The following is a 19342-nucleotide window of genomic DNA, read 5'->3' as shown; positions in this document are numbered from 1 at the left end:
CATCACATCTCTGTGTGTTGTCGTCTTTTAAATTTTTATGTCTTTAATCCACAAGAGAATCTAGTCACTCACTTGGGCTGAATCTTCATTGCTTAAGAAGGTTGAGAAAGGCAGCATTATCCAAAGGCATAGATACTGAACACCCAGTATTTCCATTGAACTTCAGTGCTTTAGGTGACAATACTGGGTATTGTCAAATTGAAGGATAACTGGTCCTTTATTAAACTTCTTTATGTCCTTTTCATCTCTTTTATCAATTCAAAATAACATAGACAGGAAATACTACAGTATTTGCACTTTGATGTAAAATGTCTTGTATACTACTTTTAAAACATTTAAAAAAATGTTGTTGCTAAATAGAAACAAAGTTATCAGTGAATCACTATCTTTGACAGGCTGGCAGTGAAGTAATTCTGCAGAGCCAGAACTGCAATTGATGTCTTAAAATGTGATTAATTTGGAATTTTTTTATATATATATAATATTTATATAAAAAATATATATTTTATTTTACATATATACATACACACATGCATTTTTAAATACATAAAACCTTCTACTGCAATCTAGGTAAAATTAATTGTTCAGAGGAAACCTAGGTAAGAAAGTTAAGCTTTGTTAGATATTTCTTAAATGTTTTAAGAATTACGTAAACATTGGACACTTCTAAAAGTCTGCCAGGGCACTTAACTGGTATGTCCAAGTCCCAGAATCCTTTGTAGATCTGTCATTTAATTCCCAGCAGCTGTACTGCCTACACACGCAGTACTTGGAGCATCTTCCTAGGTACTGCATTAACTGTAAAAGATGGTGAGAATTTTTGCAGATGTCCCGAGCTAGCTGAAGGTAAGAGCCATTTTGTATTTACTGCTGCTGTCTTTGTAACATCAGAAATAAAAATCTTTCAGTTGTTGCTGTGAAAAATTAAAAAATCATTTACATGTAGTTCTGTGAAATCTAGAGTTGATTATAGAAAATAATTTAGCAGAAATGAGAGAGAGATAGTAAACTTTACTTTAGAAGAACAGTAATTGCAAAACAGCCTGTGCAGTTCTGAACATCATTTGCAGCTACATTTCATGCAGGGGAAGAGGTGCTTGGCTTTTCTTTTTCCCTCTGATCAGTTTCCATGCTTCTGAAGTAGCCAAAATAGGATGTGAAGCCAAGCAATGCAGGGATGGGCTATGATGCTGCTTTTGCTGACATCAAGGATGTGCTTGTGCCTCATCCAGATCTCTGCTGTTTGGTAGTTTTATAGTCAGTGCCTTGGCATTCAAGCAAACCGTGGAGCGGCGTTCCATGGCGGCCGAGCGGCGTGGAACACTTCACACAGTGAGCTGTTACTCAACTGCAGATGACTTACTCAATTAAGCATTTTCATTTAGAAAATGAACATAGTACATATCAGTTGTATTTGAAGGAAATACTACTCCAGTGAGCCATAATGGAAAATGAAGTCAGTCAGATCTGGAGCCAGGATATCTAATTTTAATCAGAACTTGTTGTGAAGCAGCTTTGATAACATCTCCAGTTGACATCAGGTTCTCTAACTGGGCAGAGATCAGTGATTGTGAGGGATGCTTCAGTTCAGTAACAGGCATCCAGCAGGTTGTTTTTCAAGATTTTGTTGTACAGCAAAGAGTATGAGGCTATTCCAGTTCTAAACTTCTTTTTTCCTTGCCTCCTCCTACCCTGTTCTTACTCTCTCTTACCTCTTTCTGCTTGCCATTTACTTTCAGGCAAGAGTATTTTGAAGAGAGATGAAGTAATTAACTGCAGTTTTGGTATTAGCATGCTGAAAAAAAAAAAATCAACACTTCTGTTTTTCCAAAGTGAAACTTTTTGATGAGGAATGGTCTTTTTAACTTCAGTGTTCAGAATCCCTGATTCATAGCTCTTTCTGCACACTATTCCATAGACTAGATTGTGCCTGGAAGGGGGAGGGAGGGTAAAAGTCTGAAAAGAGCACTCTTAAGCTGATTATACAGCTGCAGTGATGAGCTGAGTCTGCCTCAGTAAGTCCACAGGGAACTGGTCTTGCATGTGAAATCAGAATGTGCTGTGGTGACCATTTCTGCAGACACATAAAGAGTATTCTTAACAGCAGGTAGCAGCTAGCTAGAAGCTGAAATGCACTTTGAAAGCTGCAAAGCTCCCAGATTCTGCTGAATTTCTGGCTAGCTAGAAGTACTTCAGGAACATTTCCTCTTCAAATGCCTGTGTTAGAGACAACCCTCTAGGCCACATATGTGTTTCTGTGACCTGTGTCGCAGTCTGTCTGTTTCCACTTTGGAGAGGGCTATCTGCACTACTCCTATTGCTTTGACTGTCTTGATTTAGAAATTTGACAGAAAGAAAGTCATATCAGGATTAGGGTTGGTCACTTAGAGTAGATAAACATGGCCTATTTGAAAAAATTGTGGAAGATGATGAGTTAAATGAAAAAAGAAGTCTAGAAAGCCTCGGTTTAGTTGATTAACATGTAACAAAAAATCTCAACAGTCCTTTTAAGTATTTTAATAAATGTGCCCATCGTTGGTGTTTCCTGCGGCTAATGATGGTGACCCTATTTCTATGTCTAAAGATTATCATCTTTTACTGAAGTCTTCCTGGGAAAGTGCTTTGAATTAATATCATGCCATGTTAAATGCCAGATAGTAACATATGTCTGAGAGAGGAATCACAAGCTTGTTAATTGCAACTTAGTTAAACTGGTGCCATAACCGTCTTGGTATTCCAGTTTACTCCATGTGTACGGTAGCGTTGATGCTTCCTTCAGCTGTCAAGATGAAGAATTGCAAAACCTTGTTTCATTCATCTTGCGAAAAACTTCTGAAATTTCACCTGCTGATTTTGAGTTCTTTCAAAACTTTTTTCAGTTTGACAATTTAAGACAGTGTCATACCAATACACAAAATAGCCTAAAATTCATGAGACAAGATGCTATGTCAGCTTCTGGTTGTTTTCTGTGTTACCCTCCAGCTTTGGTCATTCAATCTTCTTAGTCTTTCAGACCTGATGTGCTCTAACTTCACCTTCTCATTTAAGGAAGACCTCATTCTCAGCTTTAACAAACGTGAGCAGATAGAGGGGAAGAATCACAAGGCGTGCTGTACAACTCTGCTGAGTCACACGTTGCTTTGGGGACCTTGGCCTTCATTAGTTCTTTTTATTCTAATTATTAGCTCCTTGGAGCTGGGGTTCTTGCTTGCTTTTTTTGGTAAACACTAACACTTCTGATTTTACTTATACTACAGGAAGTATAGTTTAGCTGTAAAGCTCAGTTTTCTCCTAGGAATAACTAGGTAAGGGAATGATTATCTATTTGATAAGAGCATTTTTTGTAAAGTGCTTGCATTTGAAAATTGGTATCATAGTTAATTGAACTTAGCAGCTAAGTTTACTGTTTTGCTACTGGGTGCACGTATACTTGTCTCTGCAGCCTGCTAGAACCTGCTGGATGTTTCATCTGCCTGATAAAGAAATTAAACAACATGTTGGAACAACACTGTGTTTACTCTTAATTGTAGTACCAGAATCTTTGCATAACTGATGGTGATTATCTTGGATGTAATGATTCATAGGTCTCAATAAGTGTTTTTAATAAAAAGAGCAGGGGGTGTACCATTAGATGTTCCTATGCCAAACGCAGATGTCTGGCCTCTGATTTCTAAGTGGTAGTAGTTCCCTCCTTCCTCTTCTAAAACTTTGCTGTTTGTCAGGAGTGTAAAATTCTGAATCAGAGCACAGGGCCATGCACCTACCTTTTAGACTGGGCTTTTTCTTGGGAGATTCTTTTAGAAAAAGATTGTTACACTCACCATACTGAATGGGAGACTTTGGGGCCATGAGAGGAAAAATGCTTTGTCTTAAGTCGATATTGGCTTCAGTAGCATTTCCTCACGTGAGTAAAAAGGCAAAAAGAGAATTCCTAATCTAGTGAAGTACCTTCTAGGTAATACTGCCCTTCTTAAGATGATACTGCACTGAAACTATGCTTCAGTAGCTTCTCTTCTGAGGTACTAATTATTCTAGCTGGAAAGGGAAGATGAGTCTTAAAACTAACAAACTGGAGAAAGGAACATGATATCAATTTTGGTCTCTACCAAAAGCTTCCTGATCTTTCTGTAAAATATGTATTCTTTCTAATTTCTGTTATCCATGTTATGCCAAAATGCAGCTTCCCTCCCTGCCCATGGCACATTTTCTTTTTAGGCAGTCACTGCTGTGAAAAGTTGAGTCCCCTATTTTATGTAGAACCTGGCCTCAGCTGGGACCTCTGGCTCTTACTGTTGCACAGGTTTGGCAGTCTGTCCAGGGAAATAGCAGTTTCCTATTCTGAATTTAAGGGGCAGCTATACATAAGAAAGTCAGCTGGAAGATACTTCCTTTTAAAATGTGAAATGCTGTTGATCAGTTAATTGGTCACATCTTACCTGTATTTGTAAAGAACAGATTTTTCATCCCTTGAGGACTCAAAATTCAGCAGGATCTGGGAGCATTGCAGCTTTCAAAGTGCATTTCAGCTTCTCTGCATGCCCCTTTTACTCTTTGAAAATGCCATTCCAAATCTCGACTGCGTATTTTCTTCTGCACCCATACCGTAGACTACTGAGCTTTATCATAGAAAAAACAAGTAGTAGTTATCAGCTAACATTAAGAACATGCATTTCTTTTTCTTTTCAGGGAGAAAAAGTTTTACTGGCATTTGAAGCTCATATTTCCTCACTGTCATGCTGAATACACTTTAAAAGGGTATGGAGCTTGAAAACCAGATTTTTTTAAAGTTTAAATTAGTCTGCTGAAATTGAACTGCAAATTATTTTGATCAATTCTTATCTATTTCTATTATACCAGGTAAACTCAAATATTATTTTTAGTCTTAATTAAAAGGTAATTTAAATTGAAAAAAAAATACTTAAAGTTGTGTAGTCCTTTCCTCCTTGAAAGCTAGCAGGCTTTTCAACTCAGGCAAATGTTTGATTGGTAGTCCTTTTCTGTATGTAAACAGAGCGGCTTGTTTATTTGTGAGTGCGATATTCCATACACCTAACACATTCTGTTCTCATGGAGCAGACATTCAGCAAGATTTGCCATCCCTCCTTGCCTGCACACTGCAGCTGATCTTCGTATAGGATGAAAACATTGCATTGTTTGCTTTGTGGGGAAGTCCACAAGCACATTTTGCAAAGGCCAAAAACTAAGCTTTTGTTGACAAATCGTTCTCCTTTTTTCCTAGCCTGAAGGGGGATGAGAAGTATGCCCTTGTCTACTTCTAGGGCTGTAGGAACAGCATGTTTCTGCTGCAGGGTTAGAAACTAGAGATATGCATCTGTTTACTCCTTGTAGATGCCAGTGAAGTCCCAGTGTTGAAATTGAGATAAAGCTGTCAATTATCTATGCTGTATTGATACACATTTATAATCCTCCCATAAAACTACTCAGTTGTGCCACTGTAGCGTGCAAATATACAGCTTTCTCCAAATGACTTGGATAATAGATTTTTGTGTACCTGATGAACCATGTCTTACGTATTTGATTTTTATCTTTGGTGAAAGGGTGCCTGACGATAAAACACTTGCTGATATTCTTAAGCCGTACATTGATCCAGTGGAGTCAGATCCTGTAGTTTGTCAAAGGTGTGTATTGAATAACTTTTCTGCCTAGTTCAAGTAATGCACTTATAAAAGACGGGAACGGTTCTGAATAAATGGCTTAAACTGACTGCGCTTTCAGCATGCAGAGCTGAGTTCCCAGTCAGCAGTACATCTTTTAATTCCTCTGATGAAAACCATCCTAGCATTCACCAACCAACTAACCCTGGAGTATAGCCATGAAATTTAAACCAGGAAAAGATTAAGAAATTGACTCGTGGCATAAAGATCAAATAAAGCAACTGTAATTCTAAAAATGTAACCATAATTAACCTCAGTGGGGATGACAGTGAACCTCTTCTTTAAAGTAATTAGAAAAACATACTAGTAATCATAGCCCTCATTTATAGGAAATACTTAGTATGTGGCAAATTGTTTCTTCATCTCTGCATATTCTTTTTTTTCAGATTAAAAATCTATACAGTGTCTCCTCAGTCAGATGTACAAATTTTAATGAAAATAGAAAACAGGAAACAAAACTCTATCAGGTAAGGTGGTTCTTCAGTTTGTGTGCTTATTAATTAAAAATAGCAAAAAAAAAATGTTTCTTAGTCTTTAATATTACAGATGGAGATTACTTAATCTCATGGATTAAACTTCAGTGAGTAATTATGACCCATCTTAAAAATTATTTGGCAAAAGTGTTATTTCTTTGTCTAATATGTCAACACTGAAATTTCTGTGCAATTACTGAGTAGTAAATTCAGCTGACATGTACTTGGACAATTTAAGGGCACTCACAGCAACCTTGGTGGAATAGCGAGTGTGCCTTTACCTGAGCTGCTTCAGCAGCAGTCCATCCAAATGTAACAATGTCTGCAACAAAGATAGGTTTGTGTTAAAATGCTAAATTACTGTATCGACCAGCAGAAATGTAGACGTCCATTCCCTTCTGCAAGGACCTCTGCGGATATGTTGAAGTGATAGTTGAGGAGAGCTGTCTTTTTTTAATCACTGCAGCAAAAATTATGTGCTTATCAGCATCCGGTCACTGCATTTGAAATAACAGATTTTTCTCAAAGTTACTGTCTCATCACTCTTCATGTTGCCATATTTCTGGGTGTAGACTTCTAAGTCTCCAGAATTCAGACTTGTGCAAAATTATTTTCTTTGTTTCCAGAACAGACAATAATCTTGAACTTCAAAATTAAACTTTAAAGAATATTATTTTTGTTGGTATAAATACCATCTTGAACACTCCACCCTGTTGTCATTGTTACTGAAAAGGATATGTATCAACTTAATCTCATAGCTTATTGTGGTTGACCAGTGATTCCTAGTTAGGGTTCTTAAAGTACATTCTTTTCTTCAAATGTAACAAATGTAAATAATATGTTTCCCTAAAGCATGGTATATTGTTTCTAAGGAGGAAAAAAAAGGTATATTAAAATAATTTTACTTGTAACTGAGCTTCCTGTTTACGCTGTATTTTTTTCCCAGTGCTATTCAAAAATGTGTAACGTACTTCCAAATTCAAGCCCAAACTCTTCATGGTTTTGATTGATTCCCCCCCCCAATTGCAATTGTTATTTGAAATATGGTTCAAACATTTGCCCTCAGAGTTGTCAGCTAGAAACCTGTTGGTTTTAAGTGAAATTGAAGATTACAGAACTGTGGTTCGTATATGCAGGGAGAAGACATGAAAGGCCAAAGCTGAATTAGATCTTGGGAGTCTGGGGAGGTCCCTGCTGACTGGAAGCTAGCCAACGTTATTCCAACTTACAAGAAAAATAATGCAATCATCAGGCACAATCAACATGGGTTCACAGAGGGAGAGTCCTGTTTAACTAATTTGATATCCTTCTGGGACAAGGTCACTTGCCTAGCAGAGGAAGGGAAGATAGTGGATGTAGTTTTCCTGGATTTAGTAAGGCTTTTGATACTGTCCTCACAGCATCCTTCTGGACAAGTTGTCCAACTGTGGGATGAGCAGCTTCACCGTGTGCTGGGTGAAGACCTGGCTGAAGGGCAGAGCTCAAAGGGTTGTAGTGAATGGGGCTGCATCTGGCTGGCGACCAGTCACCGGTGGTGTTCCTCAGGGATCAATTCTAGGGCCAGTTCTGTTCAATGTATTTACCAACGATCTGGATGCAGGAGTTAAATGCACCATTAGCAAGTTTGCTGATGATACCAAACTGGGAGGTGGTGTTGACTCTTGAGGGACAAGAGGCCTTGCAGAGGGATCTAGATAGCTTGGAGCATTGGGTTATGATTAATGGAATGAAATTTAACAAGTCCAAGTGCTGGATTCTGCACCTAGGACAGAGTAACACCAGGCACAAGTATAACTTGGGAGAGGAGTGGCTGGAGAGCAGCCCTGCAGAAAGGGATCTGGGGGTGCTGGCCAACAGCAGGCTCAGTATGAGCCAGCAGCGTGCCTTGGAGCCAAGAGGGCAAACTGCATCCTGGGGGGCATCAAGCAGAGTATAACCAGCTGGCCAGAAGAGATGATTATCCCACTGTATTCAGCGTTGGTGTGGCCCCACCTGGCATACTGTGTGCAGTTCTGAGCCCCACAGTTTAAGAAGGATGTGAAGGACCTTGAATGTGTCCAGAGGAGGGCAACAAAGATGGTGACAGGGCTGGAAGGAATGTCCTATGAGGAGTGGCTGAGGACTTTGGGCTTGTCTAGTTTGGAGAAAAGGAGGCTGAGGGGCAACCTCATTGCTCTCTACAGCTTCCTGAGGGAGGTCCTGAGCTCTTCTCCCTGGGATGCAGTGACAGGATGGTTCAGAGCTGCACGAGGGGAGGTTTAGGCTGGACTTTAGGAAGCATTTCTTTACCAAGAGGGTGGTCAGCCACTGGAACAGGCTTCTTAGAGAGGTGGTTAATACCCCGAGCCTGTCAGTGTTTCAGAGGCATTTTTTTGTGAATGCCCTTAATAACATGCTTTGACTTGGTCAGGCAGTTGGACTAGGTGATCATTGTAGGTCCCTTCCAACTGAAATAGTCTATTCTGTTCCTGGACCCCTGGGCAGGGAGTGTGGGTGGAAGTCCCAGGTGAGGCTGGTCCAGGTAATTAAGACCTACTGGTGCTCTCTGACTCCAGCAGTAGGGACTACACAGATTTTTTAAAGACAAACGTCTGGAGTGATTTCCATTTAGTTCAAGAATAGCCAGATTCTGGTGTTTAGGGGGGAAATTTAGAAATGCTGGTATTGTGAGCAGCCCTGGAAAGCTCATTGCAGAAGCACCTGGGCAGATAAAGTTTTCTCAGTTCTTGGTCTACCTTTCTACTGTGCTCTGTGAAGGGCTATTCAGCACAGGCACGTTTGCCATACAGGTTGTATGTGCTGTTGCACCTGAGTAAAGAAGCCCTCCTAGAGCTTAGCTCTGGGAAATGAGATCGGAAAAAATATCCCATTTTTAAAATATTCTTAGCAGACTCTTCTGCTCATCTGTTAATAGTGGTATTTAGGACAGGTTCCCAGAGCATGAACAACCTCTGTCCCCTTCTCAAGTAATTAACTCAACACAGCAAAAACTGAAAATGCCTTCAGTGTGTTACTGCTGAACATCATCTTGCAGTACGTGGTTGGAAAGACAGTATTCAAGCAATGATCTTGAATAGTCATTTGTATTTTAAAAATACAGTAATATATACACAGGTGTTTTTTTCCCTGATATTTTAGTGCTTGGTTTTTCACATTTCCTTTTTTAGAAAAGAAGGAAAAATTGCTTTTGTAATAGCAGGTAAAGTTCGCCTTTTAATCTTTTGAAGAAGACTATGTAAGTTGCGTAGAAGGCTTGGGAAAGAAACCAATTTGATATCAAAGTGGACTATCTCGTGCTCATGAGTTTCTTTTGTTACTTAACCATTTTTCTTTTCTGAAATCTGTGTAATGCTTCCTTAGCTCACAGATTTGTTGAGAGAGAATTCTTTTTCATGAAGTTAAATTAAATTACCTTAAATATCCTTCAGTTTGAGCCTCATCTGTATTCCCAGAATCAGCTATGTTGGTTGATATGAAAGCCACTGTAATTTGTATTTATCCTACTTAGTGAATGTAAAGTTTACAGAGTTTACAGTTTAAAAAGAACTGCAGAAAGTTAAAATAGAGAAGCGTTTTGACTTGAGAAATGCAATTCCTCACTTGGAAATTATGTGAATCTGTTCGTACAAGTTGGTGGAGCAGGCCCAGCTGTGGCAATGCAGACAGGTCAAGGAAGCAGCATATTGAAAGAAAATTCCTCCTCTGAACGGAAATAACAAAGTTTGTTTGAAATGATGGGACCGCTATGTCAGCAGAAAAGGATCTTCTGTCGACATAAGTTGTGTCTCTGCCAGCAGGCGCCCTCAGCACAGTTGTGCCAGCATAGTTGTGACCGATGCTCTATGAGGGAATTTAATTTTTTACTGTAGTTGCATTGCAGTTAAGTAAGAGAGAATTTATTTTGATTTCTTCTTTTTTGGCTGCCCTCCAGTTACATTAATTTGAGGTTTATGGCTCTCATTCTATAAATCAGTACCTGGAATTGCACTGGAAGTACTTGCGATTGAAACGGGACAGGCTTGCTGCTTAGTGATGTTCAGTGTGGAACAAAAGCTGATAGCAGACAGAGCTCTCTGACATTTCTTGATCCACGTTTCCTTAACAGCCAGGAGCTGTTAACTGCTGGTTTGTGTAGCCTTGAGTGCCACTGTCAGCTCAGAGTAATTTCTCATCCCGTGCCACCTCATTCTGCGTGATTTTAGACTCTGTGTTCCTGTATGGCAAAATCCTCTGCTGTCACTCTGTGGGCAGACTGGAGGAGTAGGATTGGTGTATTCCACTAATACATGCAAGTCTACATGAATGTTGTGTTATCCAAAACTTCCCCTGTGCCCACCAGAAAAATTCCTTCTCCGCAAGCACTAGATAGTGGAAAGGCTGTAAATATACGTTGTTGAATAGGATGTTGTTTTTAGGCTTAGCAGAACCTTTTGAAAAAAATACTTTTCATAGTTACAATTGTAGACAAGTATTATTGAGGAAGTGCAATAGTGTTTCAGAGAACATCTAAGCAGGATTATTGTGGGCTATAAAATGTTAGTCTTCTAGTTTCAAGATAAGTATGCTACAGAAGGATTTTAGTATTTCCTGCAATTGTTTATGAAACAGGAGTTTGTGGTTTAGTTTTGGCTGTTTTCTGTGCTTCACAGCAAATAGCCCTTTTTAGTTTGAAGGTCCTTTGCAGAATGCTTTAAGTTATTTGGTTTTCCTTTTTTTCTTTCACCAGAAATATAAATTAGCCATGAGTACAGATTTAGCCATGAGTACAGTAACTCTCCAGGAGTTCTGCAGAACTTGAGAAAGCAACTGGATAAATCTACTGGTGTGCAGATATCATGGATAGCTGCCAAACAACATGGTGCTTTTGCTTTCTTCTTGATTAGGTGCCTTTTATCATCAGTGGTGACAGTTCTTAGAGAACTTTGTGATAAGCTCTTATTTCTGTCTTCTCTAAAACCAGCTAGTAAGAATTGCTTTCAGTATGAATTGGTAGCAGTCCACAATTATTTGGAGTAACCTAAAGCATCATCTCCACTCATGTCCTCTCCTCCTTACCTGTCACCTAACGCTCTGTAACACTCTGTTACACCACTTGATAGTCTTCTCATTAACTGCACTTACTTTATAGGGAATCTTACGAAGGAGGGTTTGAAAAAATGAGTGTTACGCAACTCTATTCTTCCTTTAAAACCTTGGTTTGGAAAAAATCTGCGTTTGAATGGGTTATAAGAGTTTTCCATTTGGTGGTGCTTGCCTCTATCACCTGTTGTGCAACGTTTAGTTGGTGGTTGCTGTCCATTCTCCTCAGCTGTGACTATTCCAAGAAAGGTTTAACTGCTGCCTCTTGGATGATTTTTACAGTCTACATTCTTTTATAAAGTAGTCTTTTCTTTCTTCAGGATAAATTAGTGTCCTGACTGTCTTCAGTCCTTTATTTGGGATGCCTTCAAAGTGACTTCATATGGTAAGAGTATTGCTTTTTCCACTGAGGAGAGGAAAGATGCAACTGCCAAATCATACAATCTGGTTTGGGAAACACACCTTCTTATTTTCCTGAGAATTACCTTATTAAACTTTGTGTAACAGGAAAGAAAAAAGCAAAACCAGAAAAAAAACAATTCCTAAATCCAACTGACCTTTGATATTTGTTCTAAGTAAGTTAATGGTCAGAGTTGTTGGGGTTTTTTGTAAGTACAGATATTTATTTAATGAAAAAGTTATTTACTCATCCTTATCATATAAGATGATCCTATTTCTAGAAGAGAAATAACTGCAACAGACTTGGCTTACAGTAGACATTTTAATCTAAGAGATAATTAATTAAATAAATCTTAATGAAGTTAAACCACACAAACAATATATCTTCTACTGGGTTCAGTAACATCTTGCATGAATCTAGGTTAGATTGTGGCTTGTCTTTAATCATGTGCATTTATAATGCTTCCTTAAACATCAATGTTAGGTCTTTTATATAGTAATTTTCTTTTTTGCCTGCTAGTTTATTCAGAATGGCATGTGAACATTGTTCTAGGAGAAGTTGTTATTGAAGACTTCTTGGGATTTGAATATACCAGTAGGCACTGACAGAATATTTAGGTGCCTCGAAAATACAGTCTGGCTGGCCTTAAAAGCTTTGCAAAGCCCACTGCTTTCAGTGGACCGTATCCTTCAGGGAGCTGGAGTACAGAGCAGTACCAGACTGCATCCTGTAGCCTCCCTTTGTAAAACTGCCAAGCCATACAGGGATGTGTATAAAATCAGTTGTAGCATTGGTTTTTGTATGAGGAGTACTGGTGCAGCTCATGCTTCAGTTACTCAGAAAGCAAAAAATATCTGAAGCATTTTTGTACCAACATCAAGCGGCTTCTTACTCTCTGTGGTGACATTGGCTGGTGTGCATGAAGATGTGGCGTGTTCGGCACTTAATTCTTGAGGACCACAGGGAAGAAAATCTGCTAAACAAGTATCAGAGGTTCTTCTCTACTAAATGCCATTGCTCTATGGTGGTGAACACTTAGTTTGCTTTAACTGATCCAATGCAGTTGCTTCCCAGAAGGCTGGATGATGTTAGTAATTTTGGAGCACTTCCCTGTCTCAAGATCAGCTGGCAGAAATGAGAGTTATTTCCTTGGATGACTGAGTTCTGTGCTCAAAAAGAATTTTCTTTTGTAGTCTATTGTTTTTAAATAACTAAGGGTTAGATCACATTAGTAGGTCGCAGTAGTCACAGTAATAGATTTAGGAACATGAAGAAAGTTTTTTGCTTTAGTCTGTGCAAATATGCCAACAGACTTTTAGAAAATAGTCTTGGAGTTCAAAGAGTAATACAAATGTAATGGAACCAAATATTTTTTTAATGTAGTATTTATATTGGATTATTTATTTTCCTGTCATTAAAAATGTCCATTGAATATACACTTTGTCAGGGATTTTAAAATTATCAGAAACTGTTATATTTAAAAATGTTGCAGATAGCCTCAAATATTGATAGTGTTTTCCTTAAATTTTCAAACCATCTTCCTAGGGTATTTCCTTCTGCTTTATCATTTGTGAATAACATTGTGTAAAACCAACAGAGCTTATAGTCTTTGCTTTCTGCTTTTCATACATAACTCAGTTGCTTTAAAAGTCACTGGTATTAGTGTGGTGCGTGGATCAGTTCTTTTTATCATCATACTACAACCTCATTTCAAAAATACTACTTCATCTAGCAAAACAAATGTGCTAGAAGTGGCACATTTCAAGCATTATTTCCTCCTCTGTATTTTCTGCAAATGTTGAAAAGTGCGGGATGGTTTATTTAAGATTCTCTAGTCTTACTTGGGAAGCAATTTCTTTTCACGTTTGTGTAGTACGTGGTATACATGAGACAGGAATTAAGGATACAAATCCCTGGCTGAACTGCTGGCCTTGGCATGAGTTGGAACAGACCCCAAGCTGGCTTTAACCTACGCCAGCAGAAGATTGACAGTAGAATTTGTTACTCCTCTCTAGCTCACAGCAGCTGGCACAAAAGCAGCTCTGCCAGCTTTACAAAAGCAGGGAGCTAGCTTACAATAGTTATTCTTCACTGCACAACTGTAGTCAGGCTCTGGCGACTTTCTACTGTTCAAGGGGAAATAGAATTTGGTCTGTAGTCTGTTTCTTAAACACAGTGCTCCTGTGTATTAATACTTGCTGCTGTTTTTTTTCCCAGAGTGTTGGGTTTTGTTTTGTTGGCCTTTTTTTATTAAAACTTCAGCTTTTCTTACTGAATACTTCATTACGTCTTCTTGTAGGTCATTTCAGGCTTTCTAGTTTTGTTACTGCAGCCATTTCAGTGTCATTTTTCATGTGCTCCTTCTTTATCTGAACATCAGTGTCTCCTCTAACAAAAGTGATGCAGAGCAACAGATGCCGGGATATGCAGCTTTTACTGTAAAAAAATAGTCACTTTTCCTTCCTATCTACTTACGTTTTTCATTGAAATCCTGTATTGCACAACATACATGGAAAGCAGAAAACTAGTCATTGCTGAGTGTAAGTAGTATGTACGGTCTGAATCTGTAGCATGCAGAGCTGAATGTTTATGATGTCTGACTAAAATTACTTGACCTTTGAGAAGATTTTTGGGATGATTCCAAAAAAAACCAGAATTTGTCCATGTTATTATCTTGAGCAATCATTCTTTTTTTTTTTTTTTTCTTGAAAGGGATTCCTTTATGAACCAGTAGGCGCCTGTTTTTTAAAGTAACAATCCAGTGTTTTGTAACCCATGCTGAATTCTTTTGGATGAACTGTTTTATAATTAATGGTATTGCATTAGGGTTTCTCGAGTGTCCCAGCTAGAGAGTTGCTGACAGACATCTATTGCACAAAGATTTATTTGAAATTCTAGCCTCTGCTCCAAAATTCTGCTGTCTATATTGCAGAAAGTTAGATCCAGACCACTTACGGAGGAGAAATATGTGAGTAAGTAAAGAGGTGGAGAATCAGAGACCAATAAAAATGTCAGTGTTGGCTTCAGCCAGTGATTTGTCCTGACTAGTCATCTAGTGGTGTTCTGTAAGCCCCACAGGCAGACCCGAAGACCTTGAGACTCTTCATACTTGCAAAGCAGGTAGGCAGACTACAAATTCTAAAACATAAAGAAAACTCTACGCAGTAGCCTCTTTTCTACATCGTAACTGGGCTTGAAGCATGGGAGCTGCATAGCCAGCATATGCACACGCAGGTTGTGTCTCCTCTCTCTGAGGAAATGTGCATCTAGGAAAGGCTGTTTTAAGAACAAATCTTGCAGTTTGCTCCAGCCTGCCATCTCTACTAGGAAGCAGAGAGGAACTTGCCTGTATATATGTACAATGTAATGTATGCATAATATGGAAAATACCTTCATGGAAGTCCATGTACTGTGTAGCATGCACACTAAGGCAGGCTTGAAGGCAAGACAGGCCATGAAGTCCAGTAAAAGATTGGAGTTGGAAAAACCCTGTTAAATAATGTTTTACCCCTTGGCTGGGACAAGGAGCTGGTAAAAATGGGCTGTAGAGCAGAAATAACATTCAAACCATTTGTCTTATTCCGGTCTATCACAAGTGTTGTATGATGTATCACAGGGTTTAATTCAACTGTATCTATCTGGATTGCTGTTAAAATATTTTTCTGAAGGAAAAAGAGGATTTGTTGCTAGTTTCTGGAAGAAAAAGACACAGTGAGATGTTGAGTTAAAGTTAGCCGAGTTTCTCAACTTTGGGGACCAGGCAGAATGGGGAGGCTGGAGTAAAAGGCTTCTAGGAGCAGAGATACAAACTCATTTACGGGTATTTGAAGTGATAGGCTGAACTTGGAAGCTACAGCGCTGTGAAACATGGCAGCGTAGCCATCAGCGTTTTCACAGAGGCGGGGTAGAGGAGAACCTCTTCATGTTCCAGTCAGGAAGGAGAAAACCTGTTATTTCCTCCTGATGCTGCCAAGGGGAATCCCTCTGGTTTTTTCTCTTTCTTGACGGAAATGAGCTAGGGCTGATTGTTTCAACCTCGCCAAGGAAGAAATTGACCTTCCTGCTTGTTTGCCAAGAAAATAATTTGTTTTCTTTATTTCATAGCTTTTCATTGTAAAGCATTAGTAACCCCTTAATGGAAGGTTTATTGCACTGTGATTCCCATGCAAAAAAGTGTAAGTTTGTGGATGTGTTTCCACCGTTTAGTACAGAGTGTTAGAGATATTCAGGCTATCTCCATGCGAGCTAAATTTGGAGGTTAGAATTTGCTATCTAGGTCTCTGAAATTACAGAAGTATCGATTCTTCCTGTTCCTGAAGTGGAGGTTCATTAGATTAACCCAAGTGTAATAACAAAAGTATTGCCAATTTACAAGTCTGATTTCTCATCAGTTTTATATTTGTGTTCAGTTTATCAGTGCACTGCTTATTTATTTTAATTTGTCAAATGAGATTTGACCTATTAGTTTTCTGAACTTGATGTAGTAAGAGTTTTTCATTGGTATCCTTTGGTATTCCTCAGTATACTCCCACCTCTAAAATTATTTACAGTAATGTTTCACGAGGCTGTGTAACAGAGTACCATAATTAAAGGAGATCTATGACATTCGCTTTTTCTCTGTGATCATGCCAGTATTTTATTAGTGGTACAAGTTAATGGTGCAACGTTGACTTCCCTGCATTTCTGGGAAACCACCCACAGCTTTCATTTGTACTAAAGATGCCACCAATATCTTTTCAGTTTTTGAAACTGCAGACATTTGTCTTCAGTAGGCAACCCACTCTCTTATTAATAACTGTTCCCTTGTGAAATTTCATATTCCCTTTAGGCCTTCTGGCTATCATTAACCCGTTAAGGCTGTTTTGTTTCTTATTTCTCAGTCATATAGTAGCCTTACATGATTGTGGTTTACCCTTTTTCAGTATGTCTACTCAAACCTTACAGATTTGTAAATCTTGAGCTTTTGAGCAGTTTGTAAAGCTGCCTGGCTTTGCAAAGTGAGTAAATTCCTGTATGTGTAAAGGACTAATGCTGTGATGCACTTGAATTATAGCATCTTTACTAGCTGCTGGATTTTGTTACTACTTTTCATTATGTCTTAGGAGATGGGGAGGGTATTTGCTTTCTTGAAATTCAGTATCACTTCTGTATTCTTTGAACCAAATTCCCACCGAATCCAAGAAACTGACATTTGCTAGTTTCACATTTTCCTTCTCTTTTGTCGTACTTTCTCCCATAACTAAAAGATGCAGAGTGGTTTGTATTTCAGTTAATCTTTAGGTCATTATTGTGCATCCTGAATCCTTTTACCACATCACTCTTAATGCTCAGTCCACTAAATTGTTGCAGCTGATACCTTATCGGCTTTATGGGTTTTGCCATCAATTGATGTATTTTTCCATGATTTTCATTAAACAATTTTTGCTGTGTTTTTCTTTTTGTGCAGTTGCCTCATTCTCAAGAGGTTTACACAAGGACAGCCTTTGTGCTTCTATGGTGACATACTTGTAGTCTTATTTTGCTTATCTCTTCTTTCCATTAACTGTTTTGTATATTTTCTAGGGTAAAAGTGAACAAACCATTAAATCTTTTTGGACATCTACTATTGCGCCAGATAATTTAGGTGACAACTGGTGTTCCTGCTGTCTTCACCTGGGTACTACTTTTTTAACTCCCTGAAATACATTTGTAAGAGGAGGGGGTTTTGTGGGGTTTTGTTTTGGTTGGGTTTTTTTCCCATTTTACGCTTTAGTTTTCAGCAGTTCTTAGATTTCCCTAGTGGAGGGGCCTCTTACAGCTCATAAAAGAATGGAAACCATGGATTGTTACAGCTTGTCTTAATACATCTTTGTTTGAGGATGATCTATGGCCAAAATACGGCAAGGAAAAGGAACAGCTTCGTGGTTTTCTTGTTATTTGGAAGTGCCTTTATGCATTCTGTGTATGTAGGTATAGTTAGGAGATGGTGACAATATCTGAGGTGCTTTCCTGGTAGGCTGACAACTTTACTTCCTGTGTTTTTTTAGTTAGTTCCTAGCAGGACTTGTGGGCCAAATGGTTGATAAGAGAAGGTTTGTCCTAATTTTCTTTTTTTCCAGAAAAAGGACATCTGTGATCGAAGTGTTACTTAAGATGGGGATCTGACTTGAAAAGGGATTGGCCGGGCATCTGGTCTGTATTGGTATAGGTTGAGCTATGCAGGTATCGACAGTATGGAGGAGAGATTAGGGAACATTTGTTGAAGCAAATTATGGTGGTCCTAGACCAGGAGGAAAACCATAGACCAAGAGTGGAAGGAGGAGCTAGCAGGTTTTGAAATATTTGTGTAAACTGTAGTATAATTTTTTTTCATATTAAAATACCAATTTGAACTTGGTTCCTGTCCCCCTTCTTTAACAGAGTGTTCAAGCAGGGTAATCTTTCATATTGTTCAGCTGTTGATAGGAATTAGTTACAAAGGAAGTGTTATGGCAAGTCACTTCCCTTCTTTTGTTTCTAATGTCTCTACTTTTTTGCTCATTGAATTTTCTAATTCTTTTTCACACACAGGACTAATAAAATTCACTGTGTTCCAGATTTTTAGAATGTCGGAATTCTAGTGACAAGGTCAAATATAAATATTGCACTTTATTTCAATACATTGTGTTTACTTTCTGCCATATTACTTTCCTTTCATACCTAATTCCAGAGCGCATTTCACTACTTCCATGTTCACCAAATCATAACCACACGAAGAGGTTATTCACCACTTAGGAATGAAAGTCCATCTGTTAGTTATTATCTTTGCTGTGCTGCAGCACTTCAGAATGAGTGCTTGGGAGAGACTTCAAATGCTGTACCCAGTCTTTGCTCTCTTCCAGGCAAATGCAGATACCTAGGAAATGCAACCCTCTTTGGGGGGGGGGGGGGGGGGGGGGGGGGGGGGGGGGAGGAATCTTGGTTCTCCCCATAAGTTAGCAGAAGTTTGAGTGTGGATTCTTAGGACTAGACCCAAAATAGATAGCATGATTTATTGTATCTGAGTTATGCCAAGTAAATACCTCGATGTTTCCACTCAGTTCTAGAAAGAAAAAATCATCTTTGTTTAAAAAAAAGTTCAAAGGTTGATCTTGCTCACAGGAAAATTATGAACGTCATTATGCAAATATGCATTTTAGTAATATTTACAATTATTTAGATGGCTAAAATTTGTTTGTTCTCTTTTTCAGTGTCTAGAAGACTAAACTAGAGAAATAACATGGTTACAATTTATCTTTAATTCCAGATTGCAGATTTCTCTATTATTATTATTAAAATCAAAGGTCCTGTAGATGACATTCAGGAAAACCTGATCAGCAGGGAATTTCCTGCTGTCTGAATTCATGGAGACAAGTTACACCACTGCGATGATAGCCACAGGCTCCATTTGAGGGGAGCGTGTTGTGATGCAGTGATCTAATGCAGCATTCCTGTCTGTGGGAGACAGATTAGGAGACCGAATTGTTGAATTCCTGGAAGGTGGTAGAATAACTATAGATAGTGAAAATATCCTTTGCAGAAACTCAGAGATGCTATCAGAAGTGCAGAGCCACATTAATTTCAGCATTTTGTGAAAGGTAACAAAGCCATTCATAGAATGAATGTAACAGATTCTATGGGAACTGATGTGGGATTGCTGAATCTTGTTAAAATTTTCCTCAATTGTCACAATTTTTGTAGGTTTTTTAACTGCCTGC

General features: G+C 38.6%; 1 protein-coding gene across 1 annotated transcript in view; it reads left to right on the top strand.

Annotated features, from left to right (window-relative positions):
* ZNHIT6 (zinc finger HIT-type containing 6) overlaps nt 1-19342 on the top strand; it is a 35114-nt gene that overhangs the window by 7728 nt on the left and 8044 nt on the right. Inside the window, exons 6-8 of the mRNA XM_075759847.1 lie at nt 4687-4755; nt 5559-5639; nt 6062-6142. Coding sequence (XP_075615962.1) covers nt 4687-4755; nt 5559-5639; nt 6062-6142 — 231 coding nt within the window. The remainder of the gene's footprint in view (nt 1-4686; nt 4756-5558; nt 5640-6061; nt 6143-19342) is intronic.

Source organism: Balearica regulorum, chromosome 8 (genome assembly GCF_011004875.1).
Source record: "Balearica regulorum gibbericeps isolate bBalReg1 chromosome 8, bBalReg1.pri, whole genome shotgun sequence".
NCBI classification, from domain to species: Eukaryota; Metazoa; Chordata; class Aves; order Gruiformes; family Gruidae; genus Balearica; species Balearica regulorum.
Note: the sequence above shows the minus strand (reverse complement) of the source record. Positions and strands in the feature narration are given on the sequence as shown.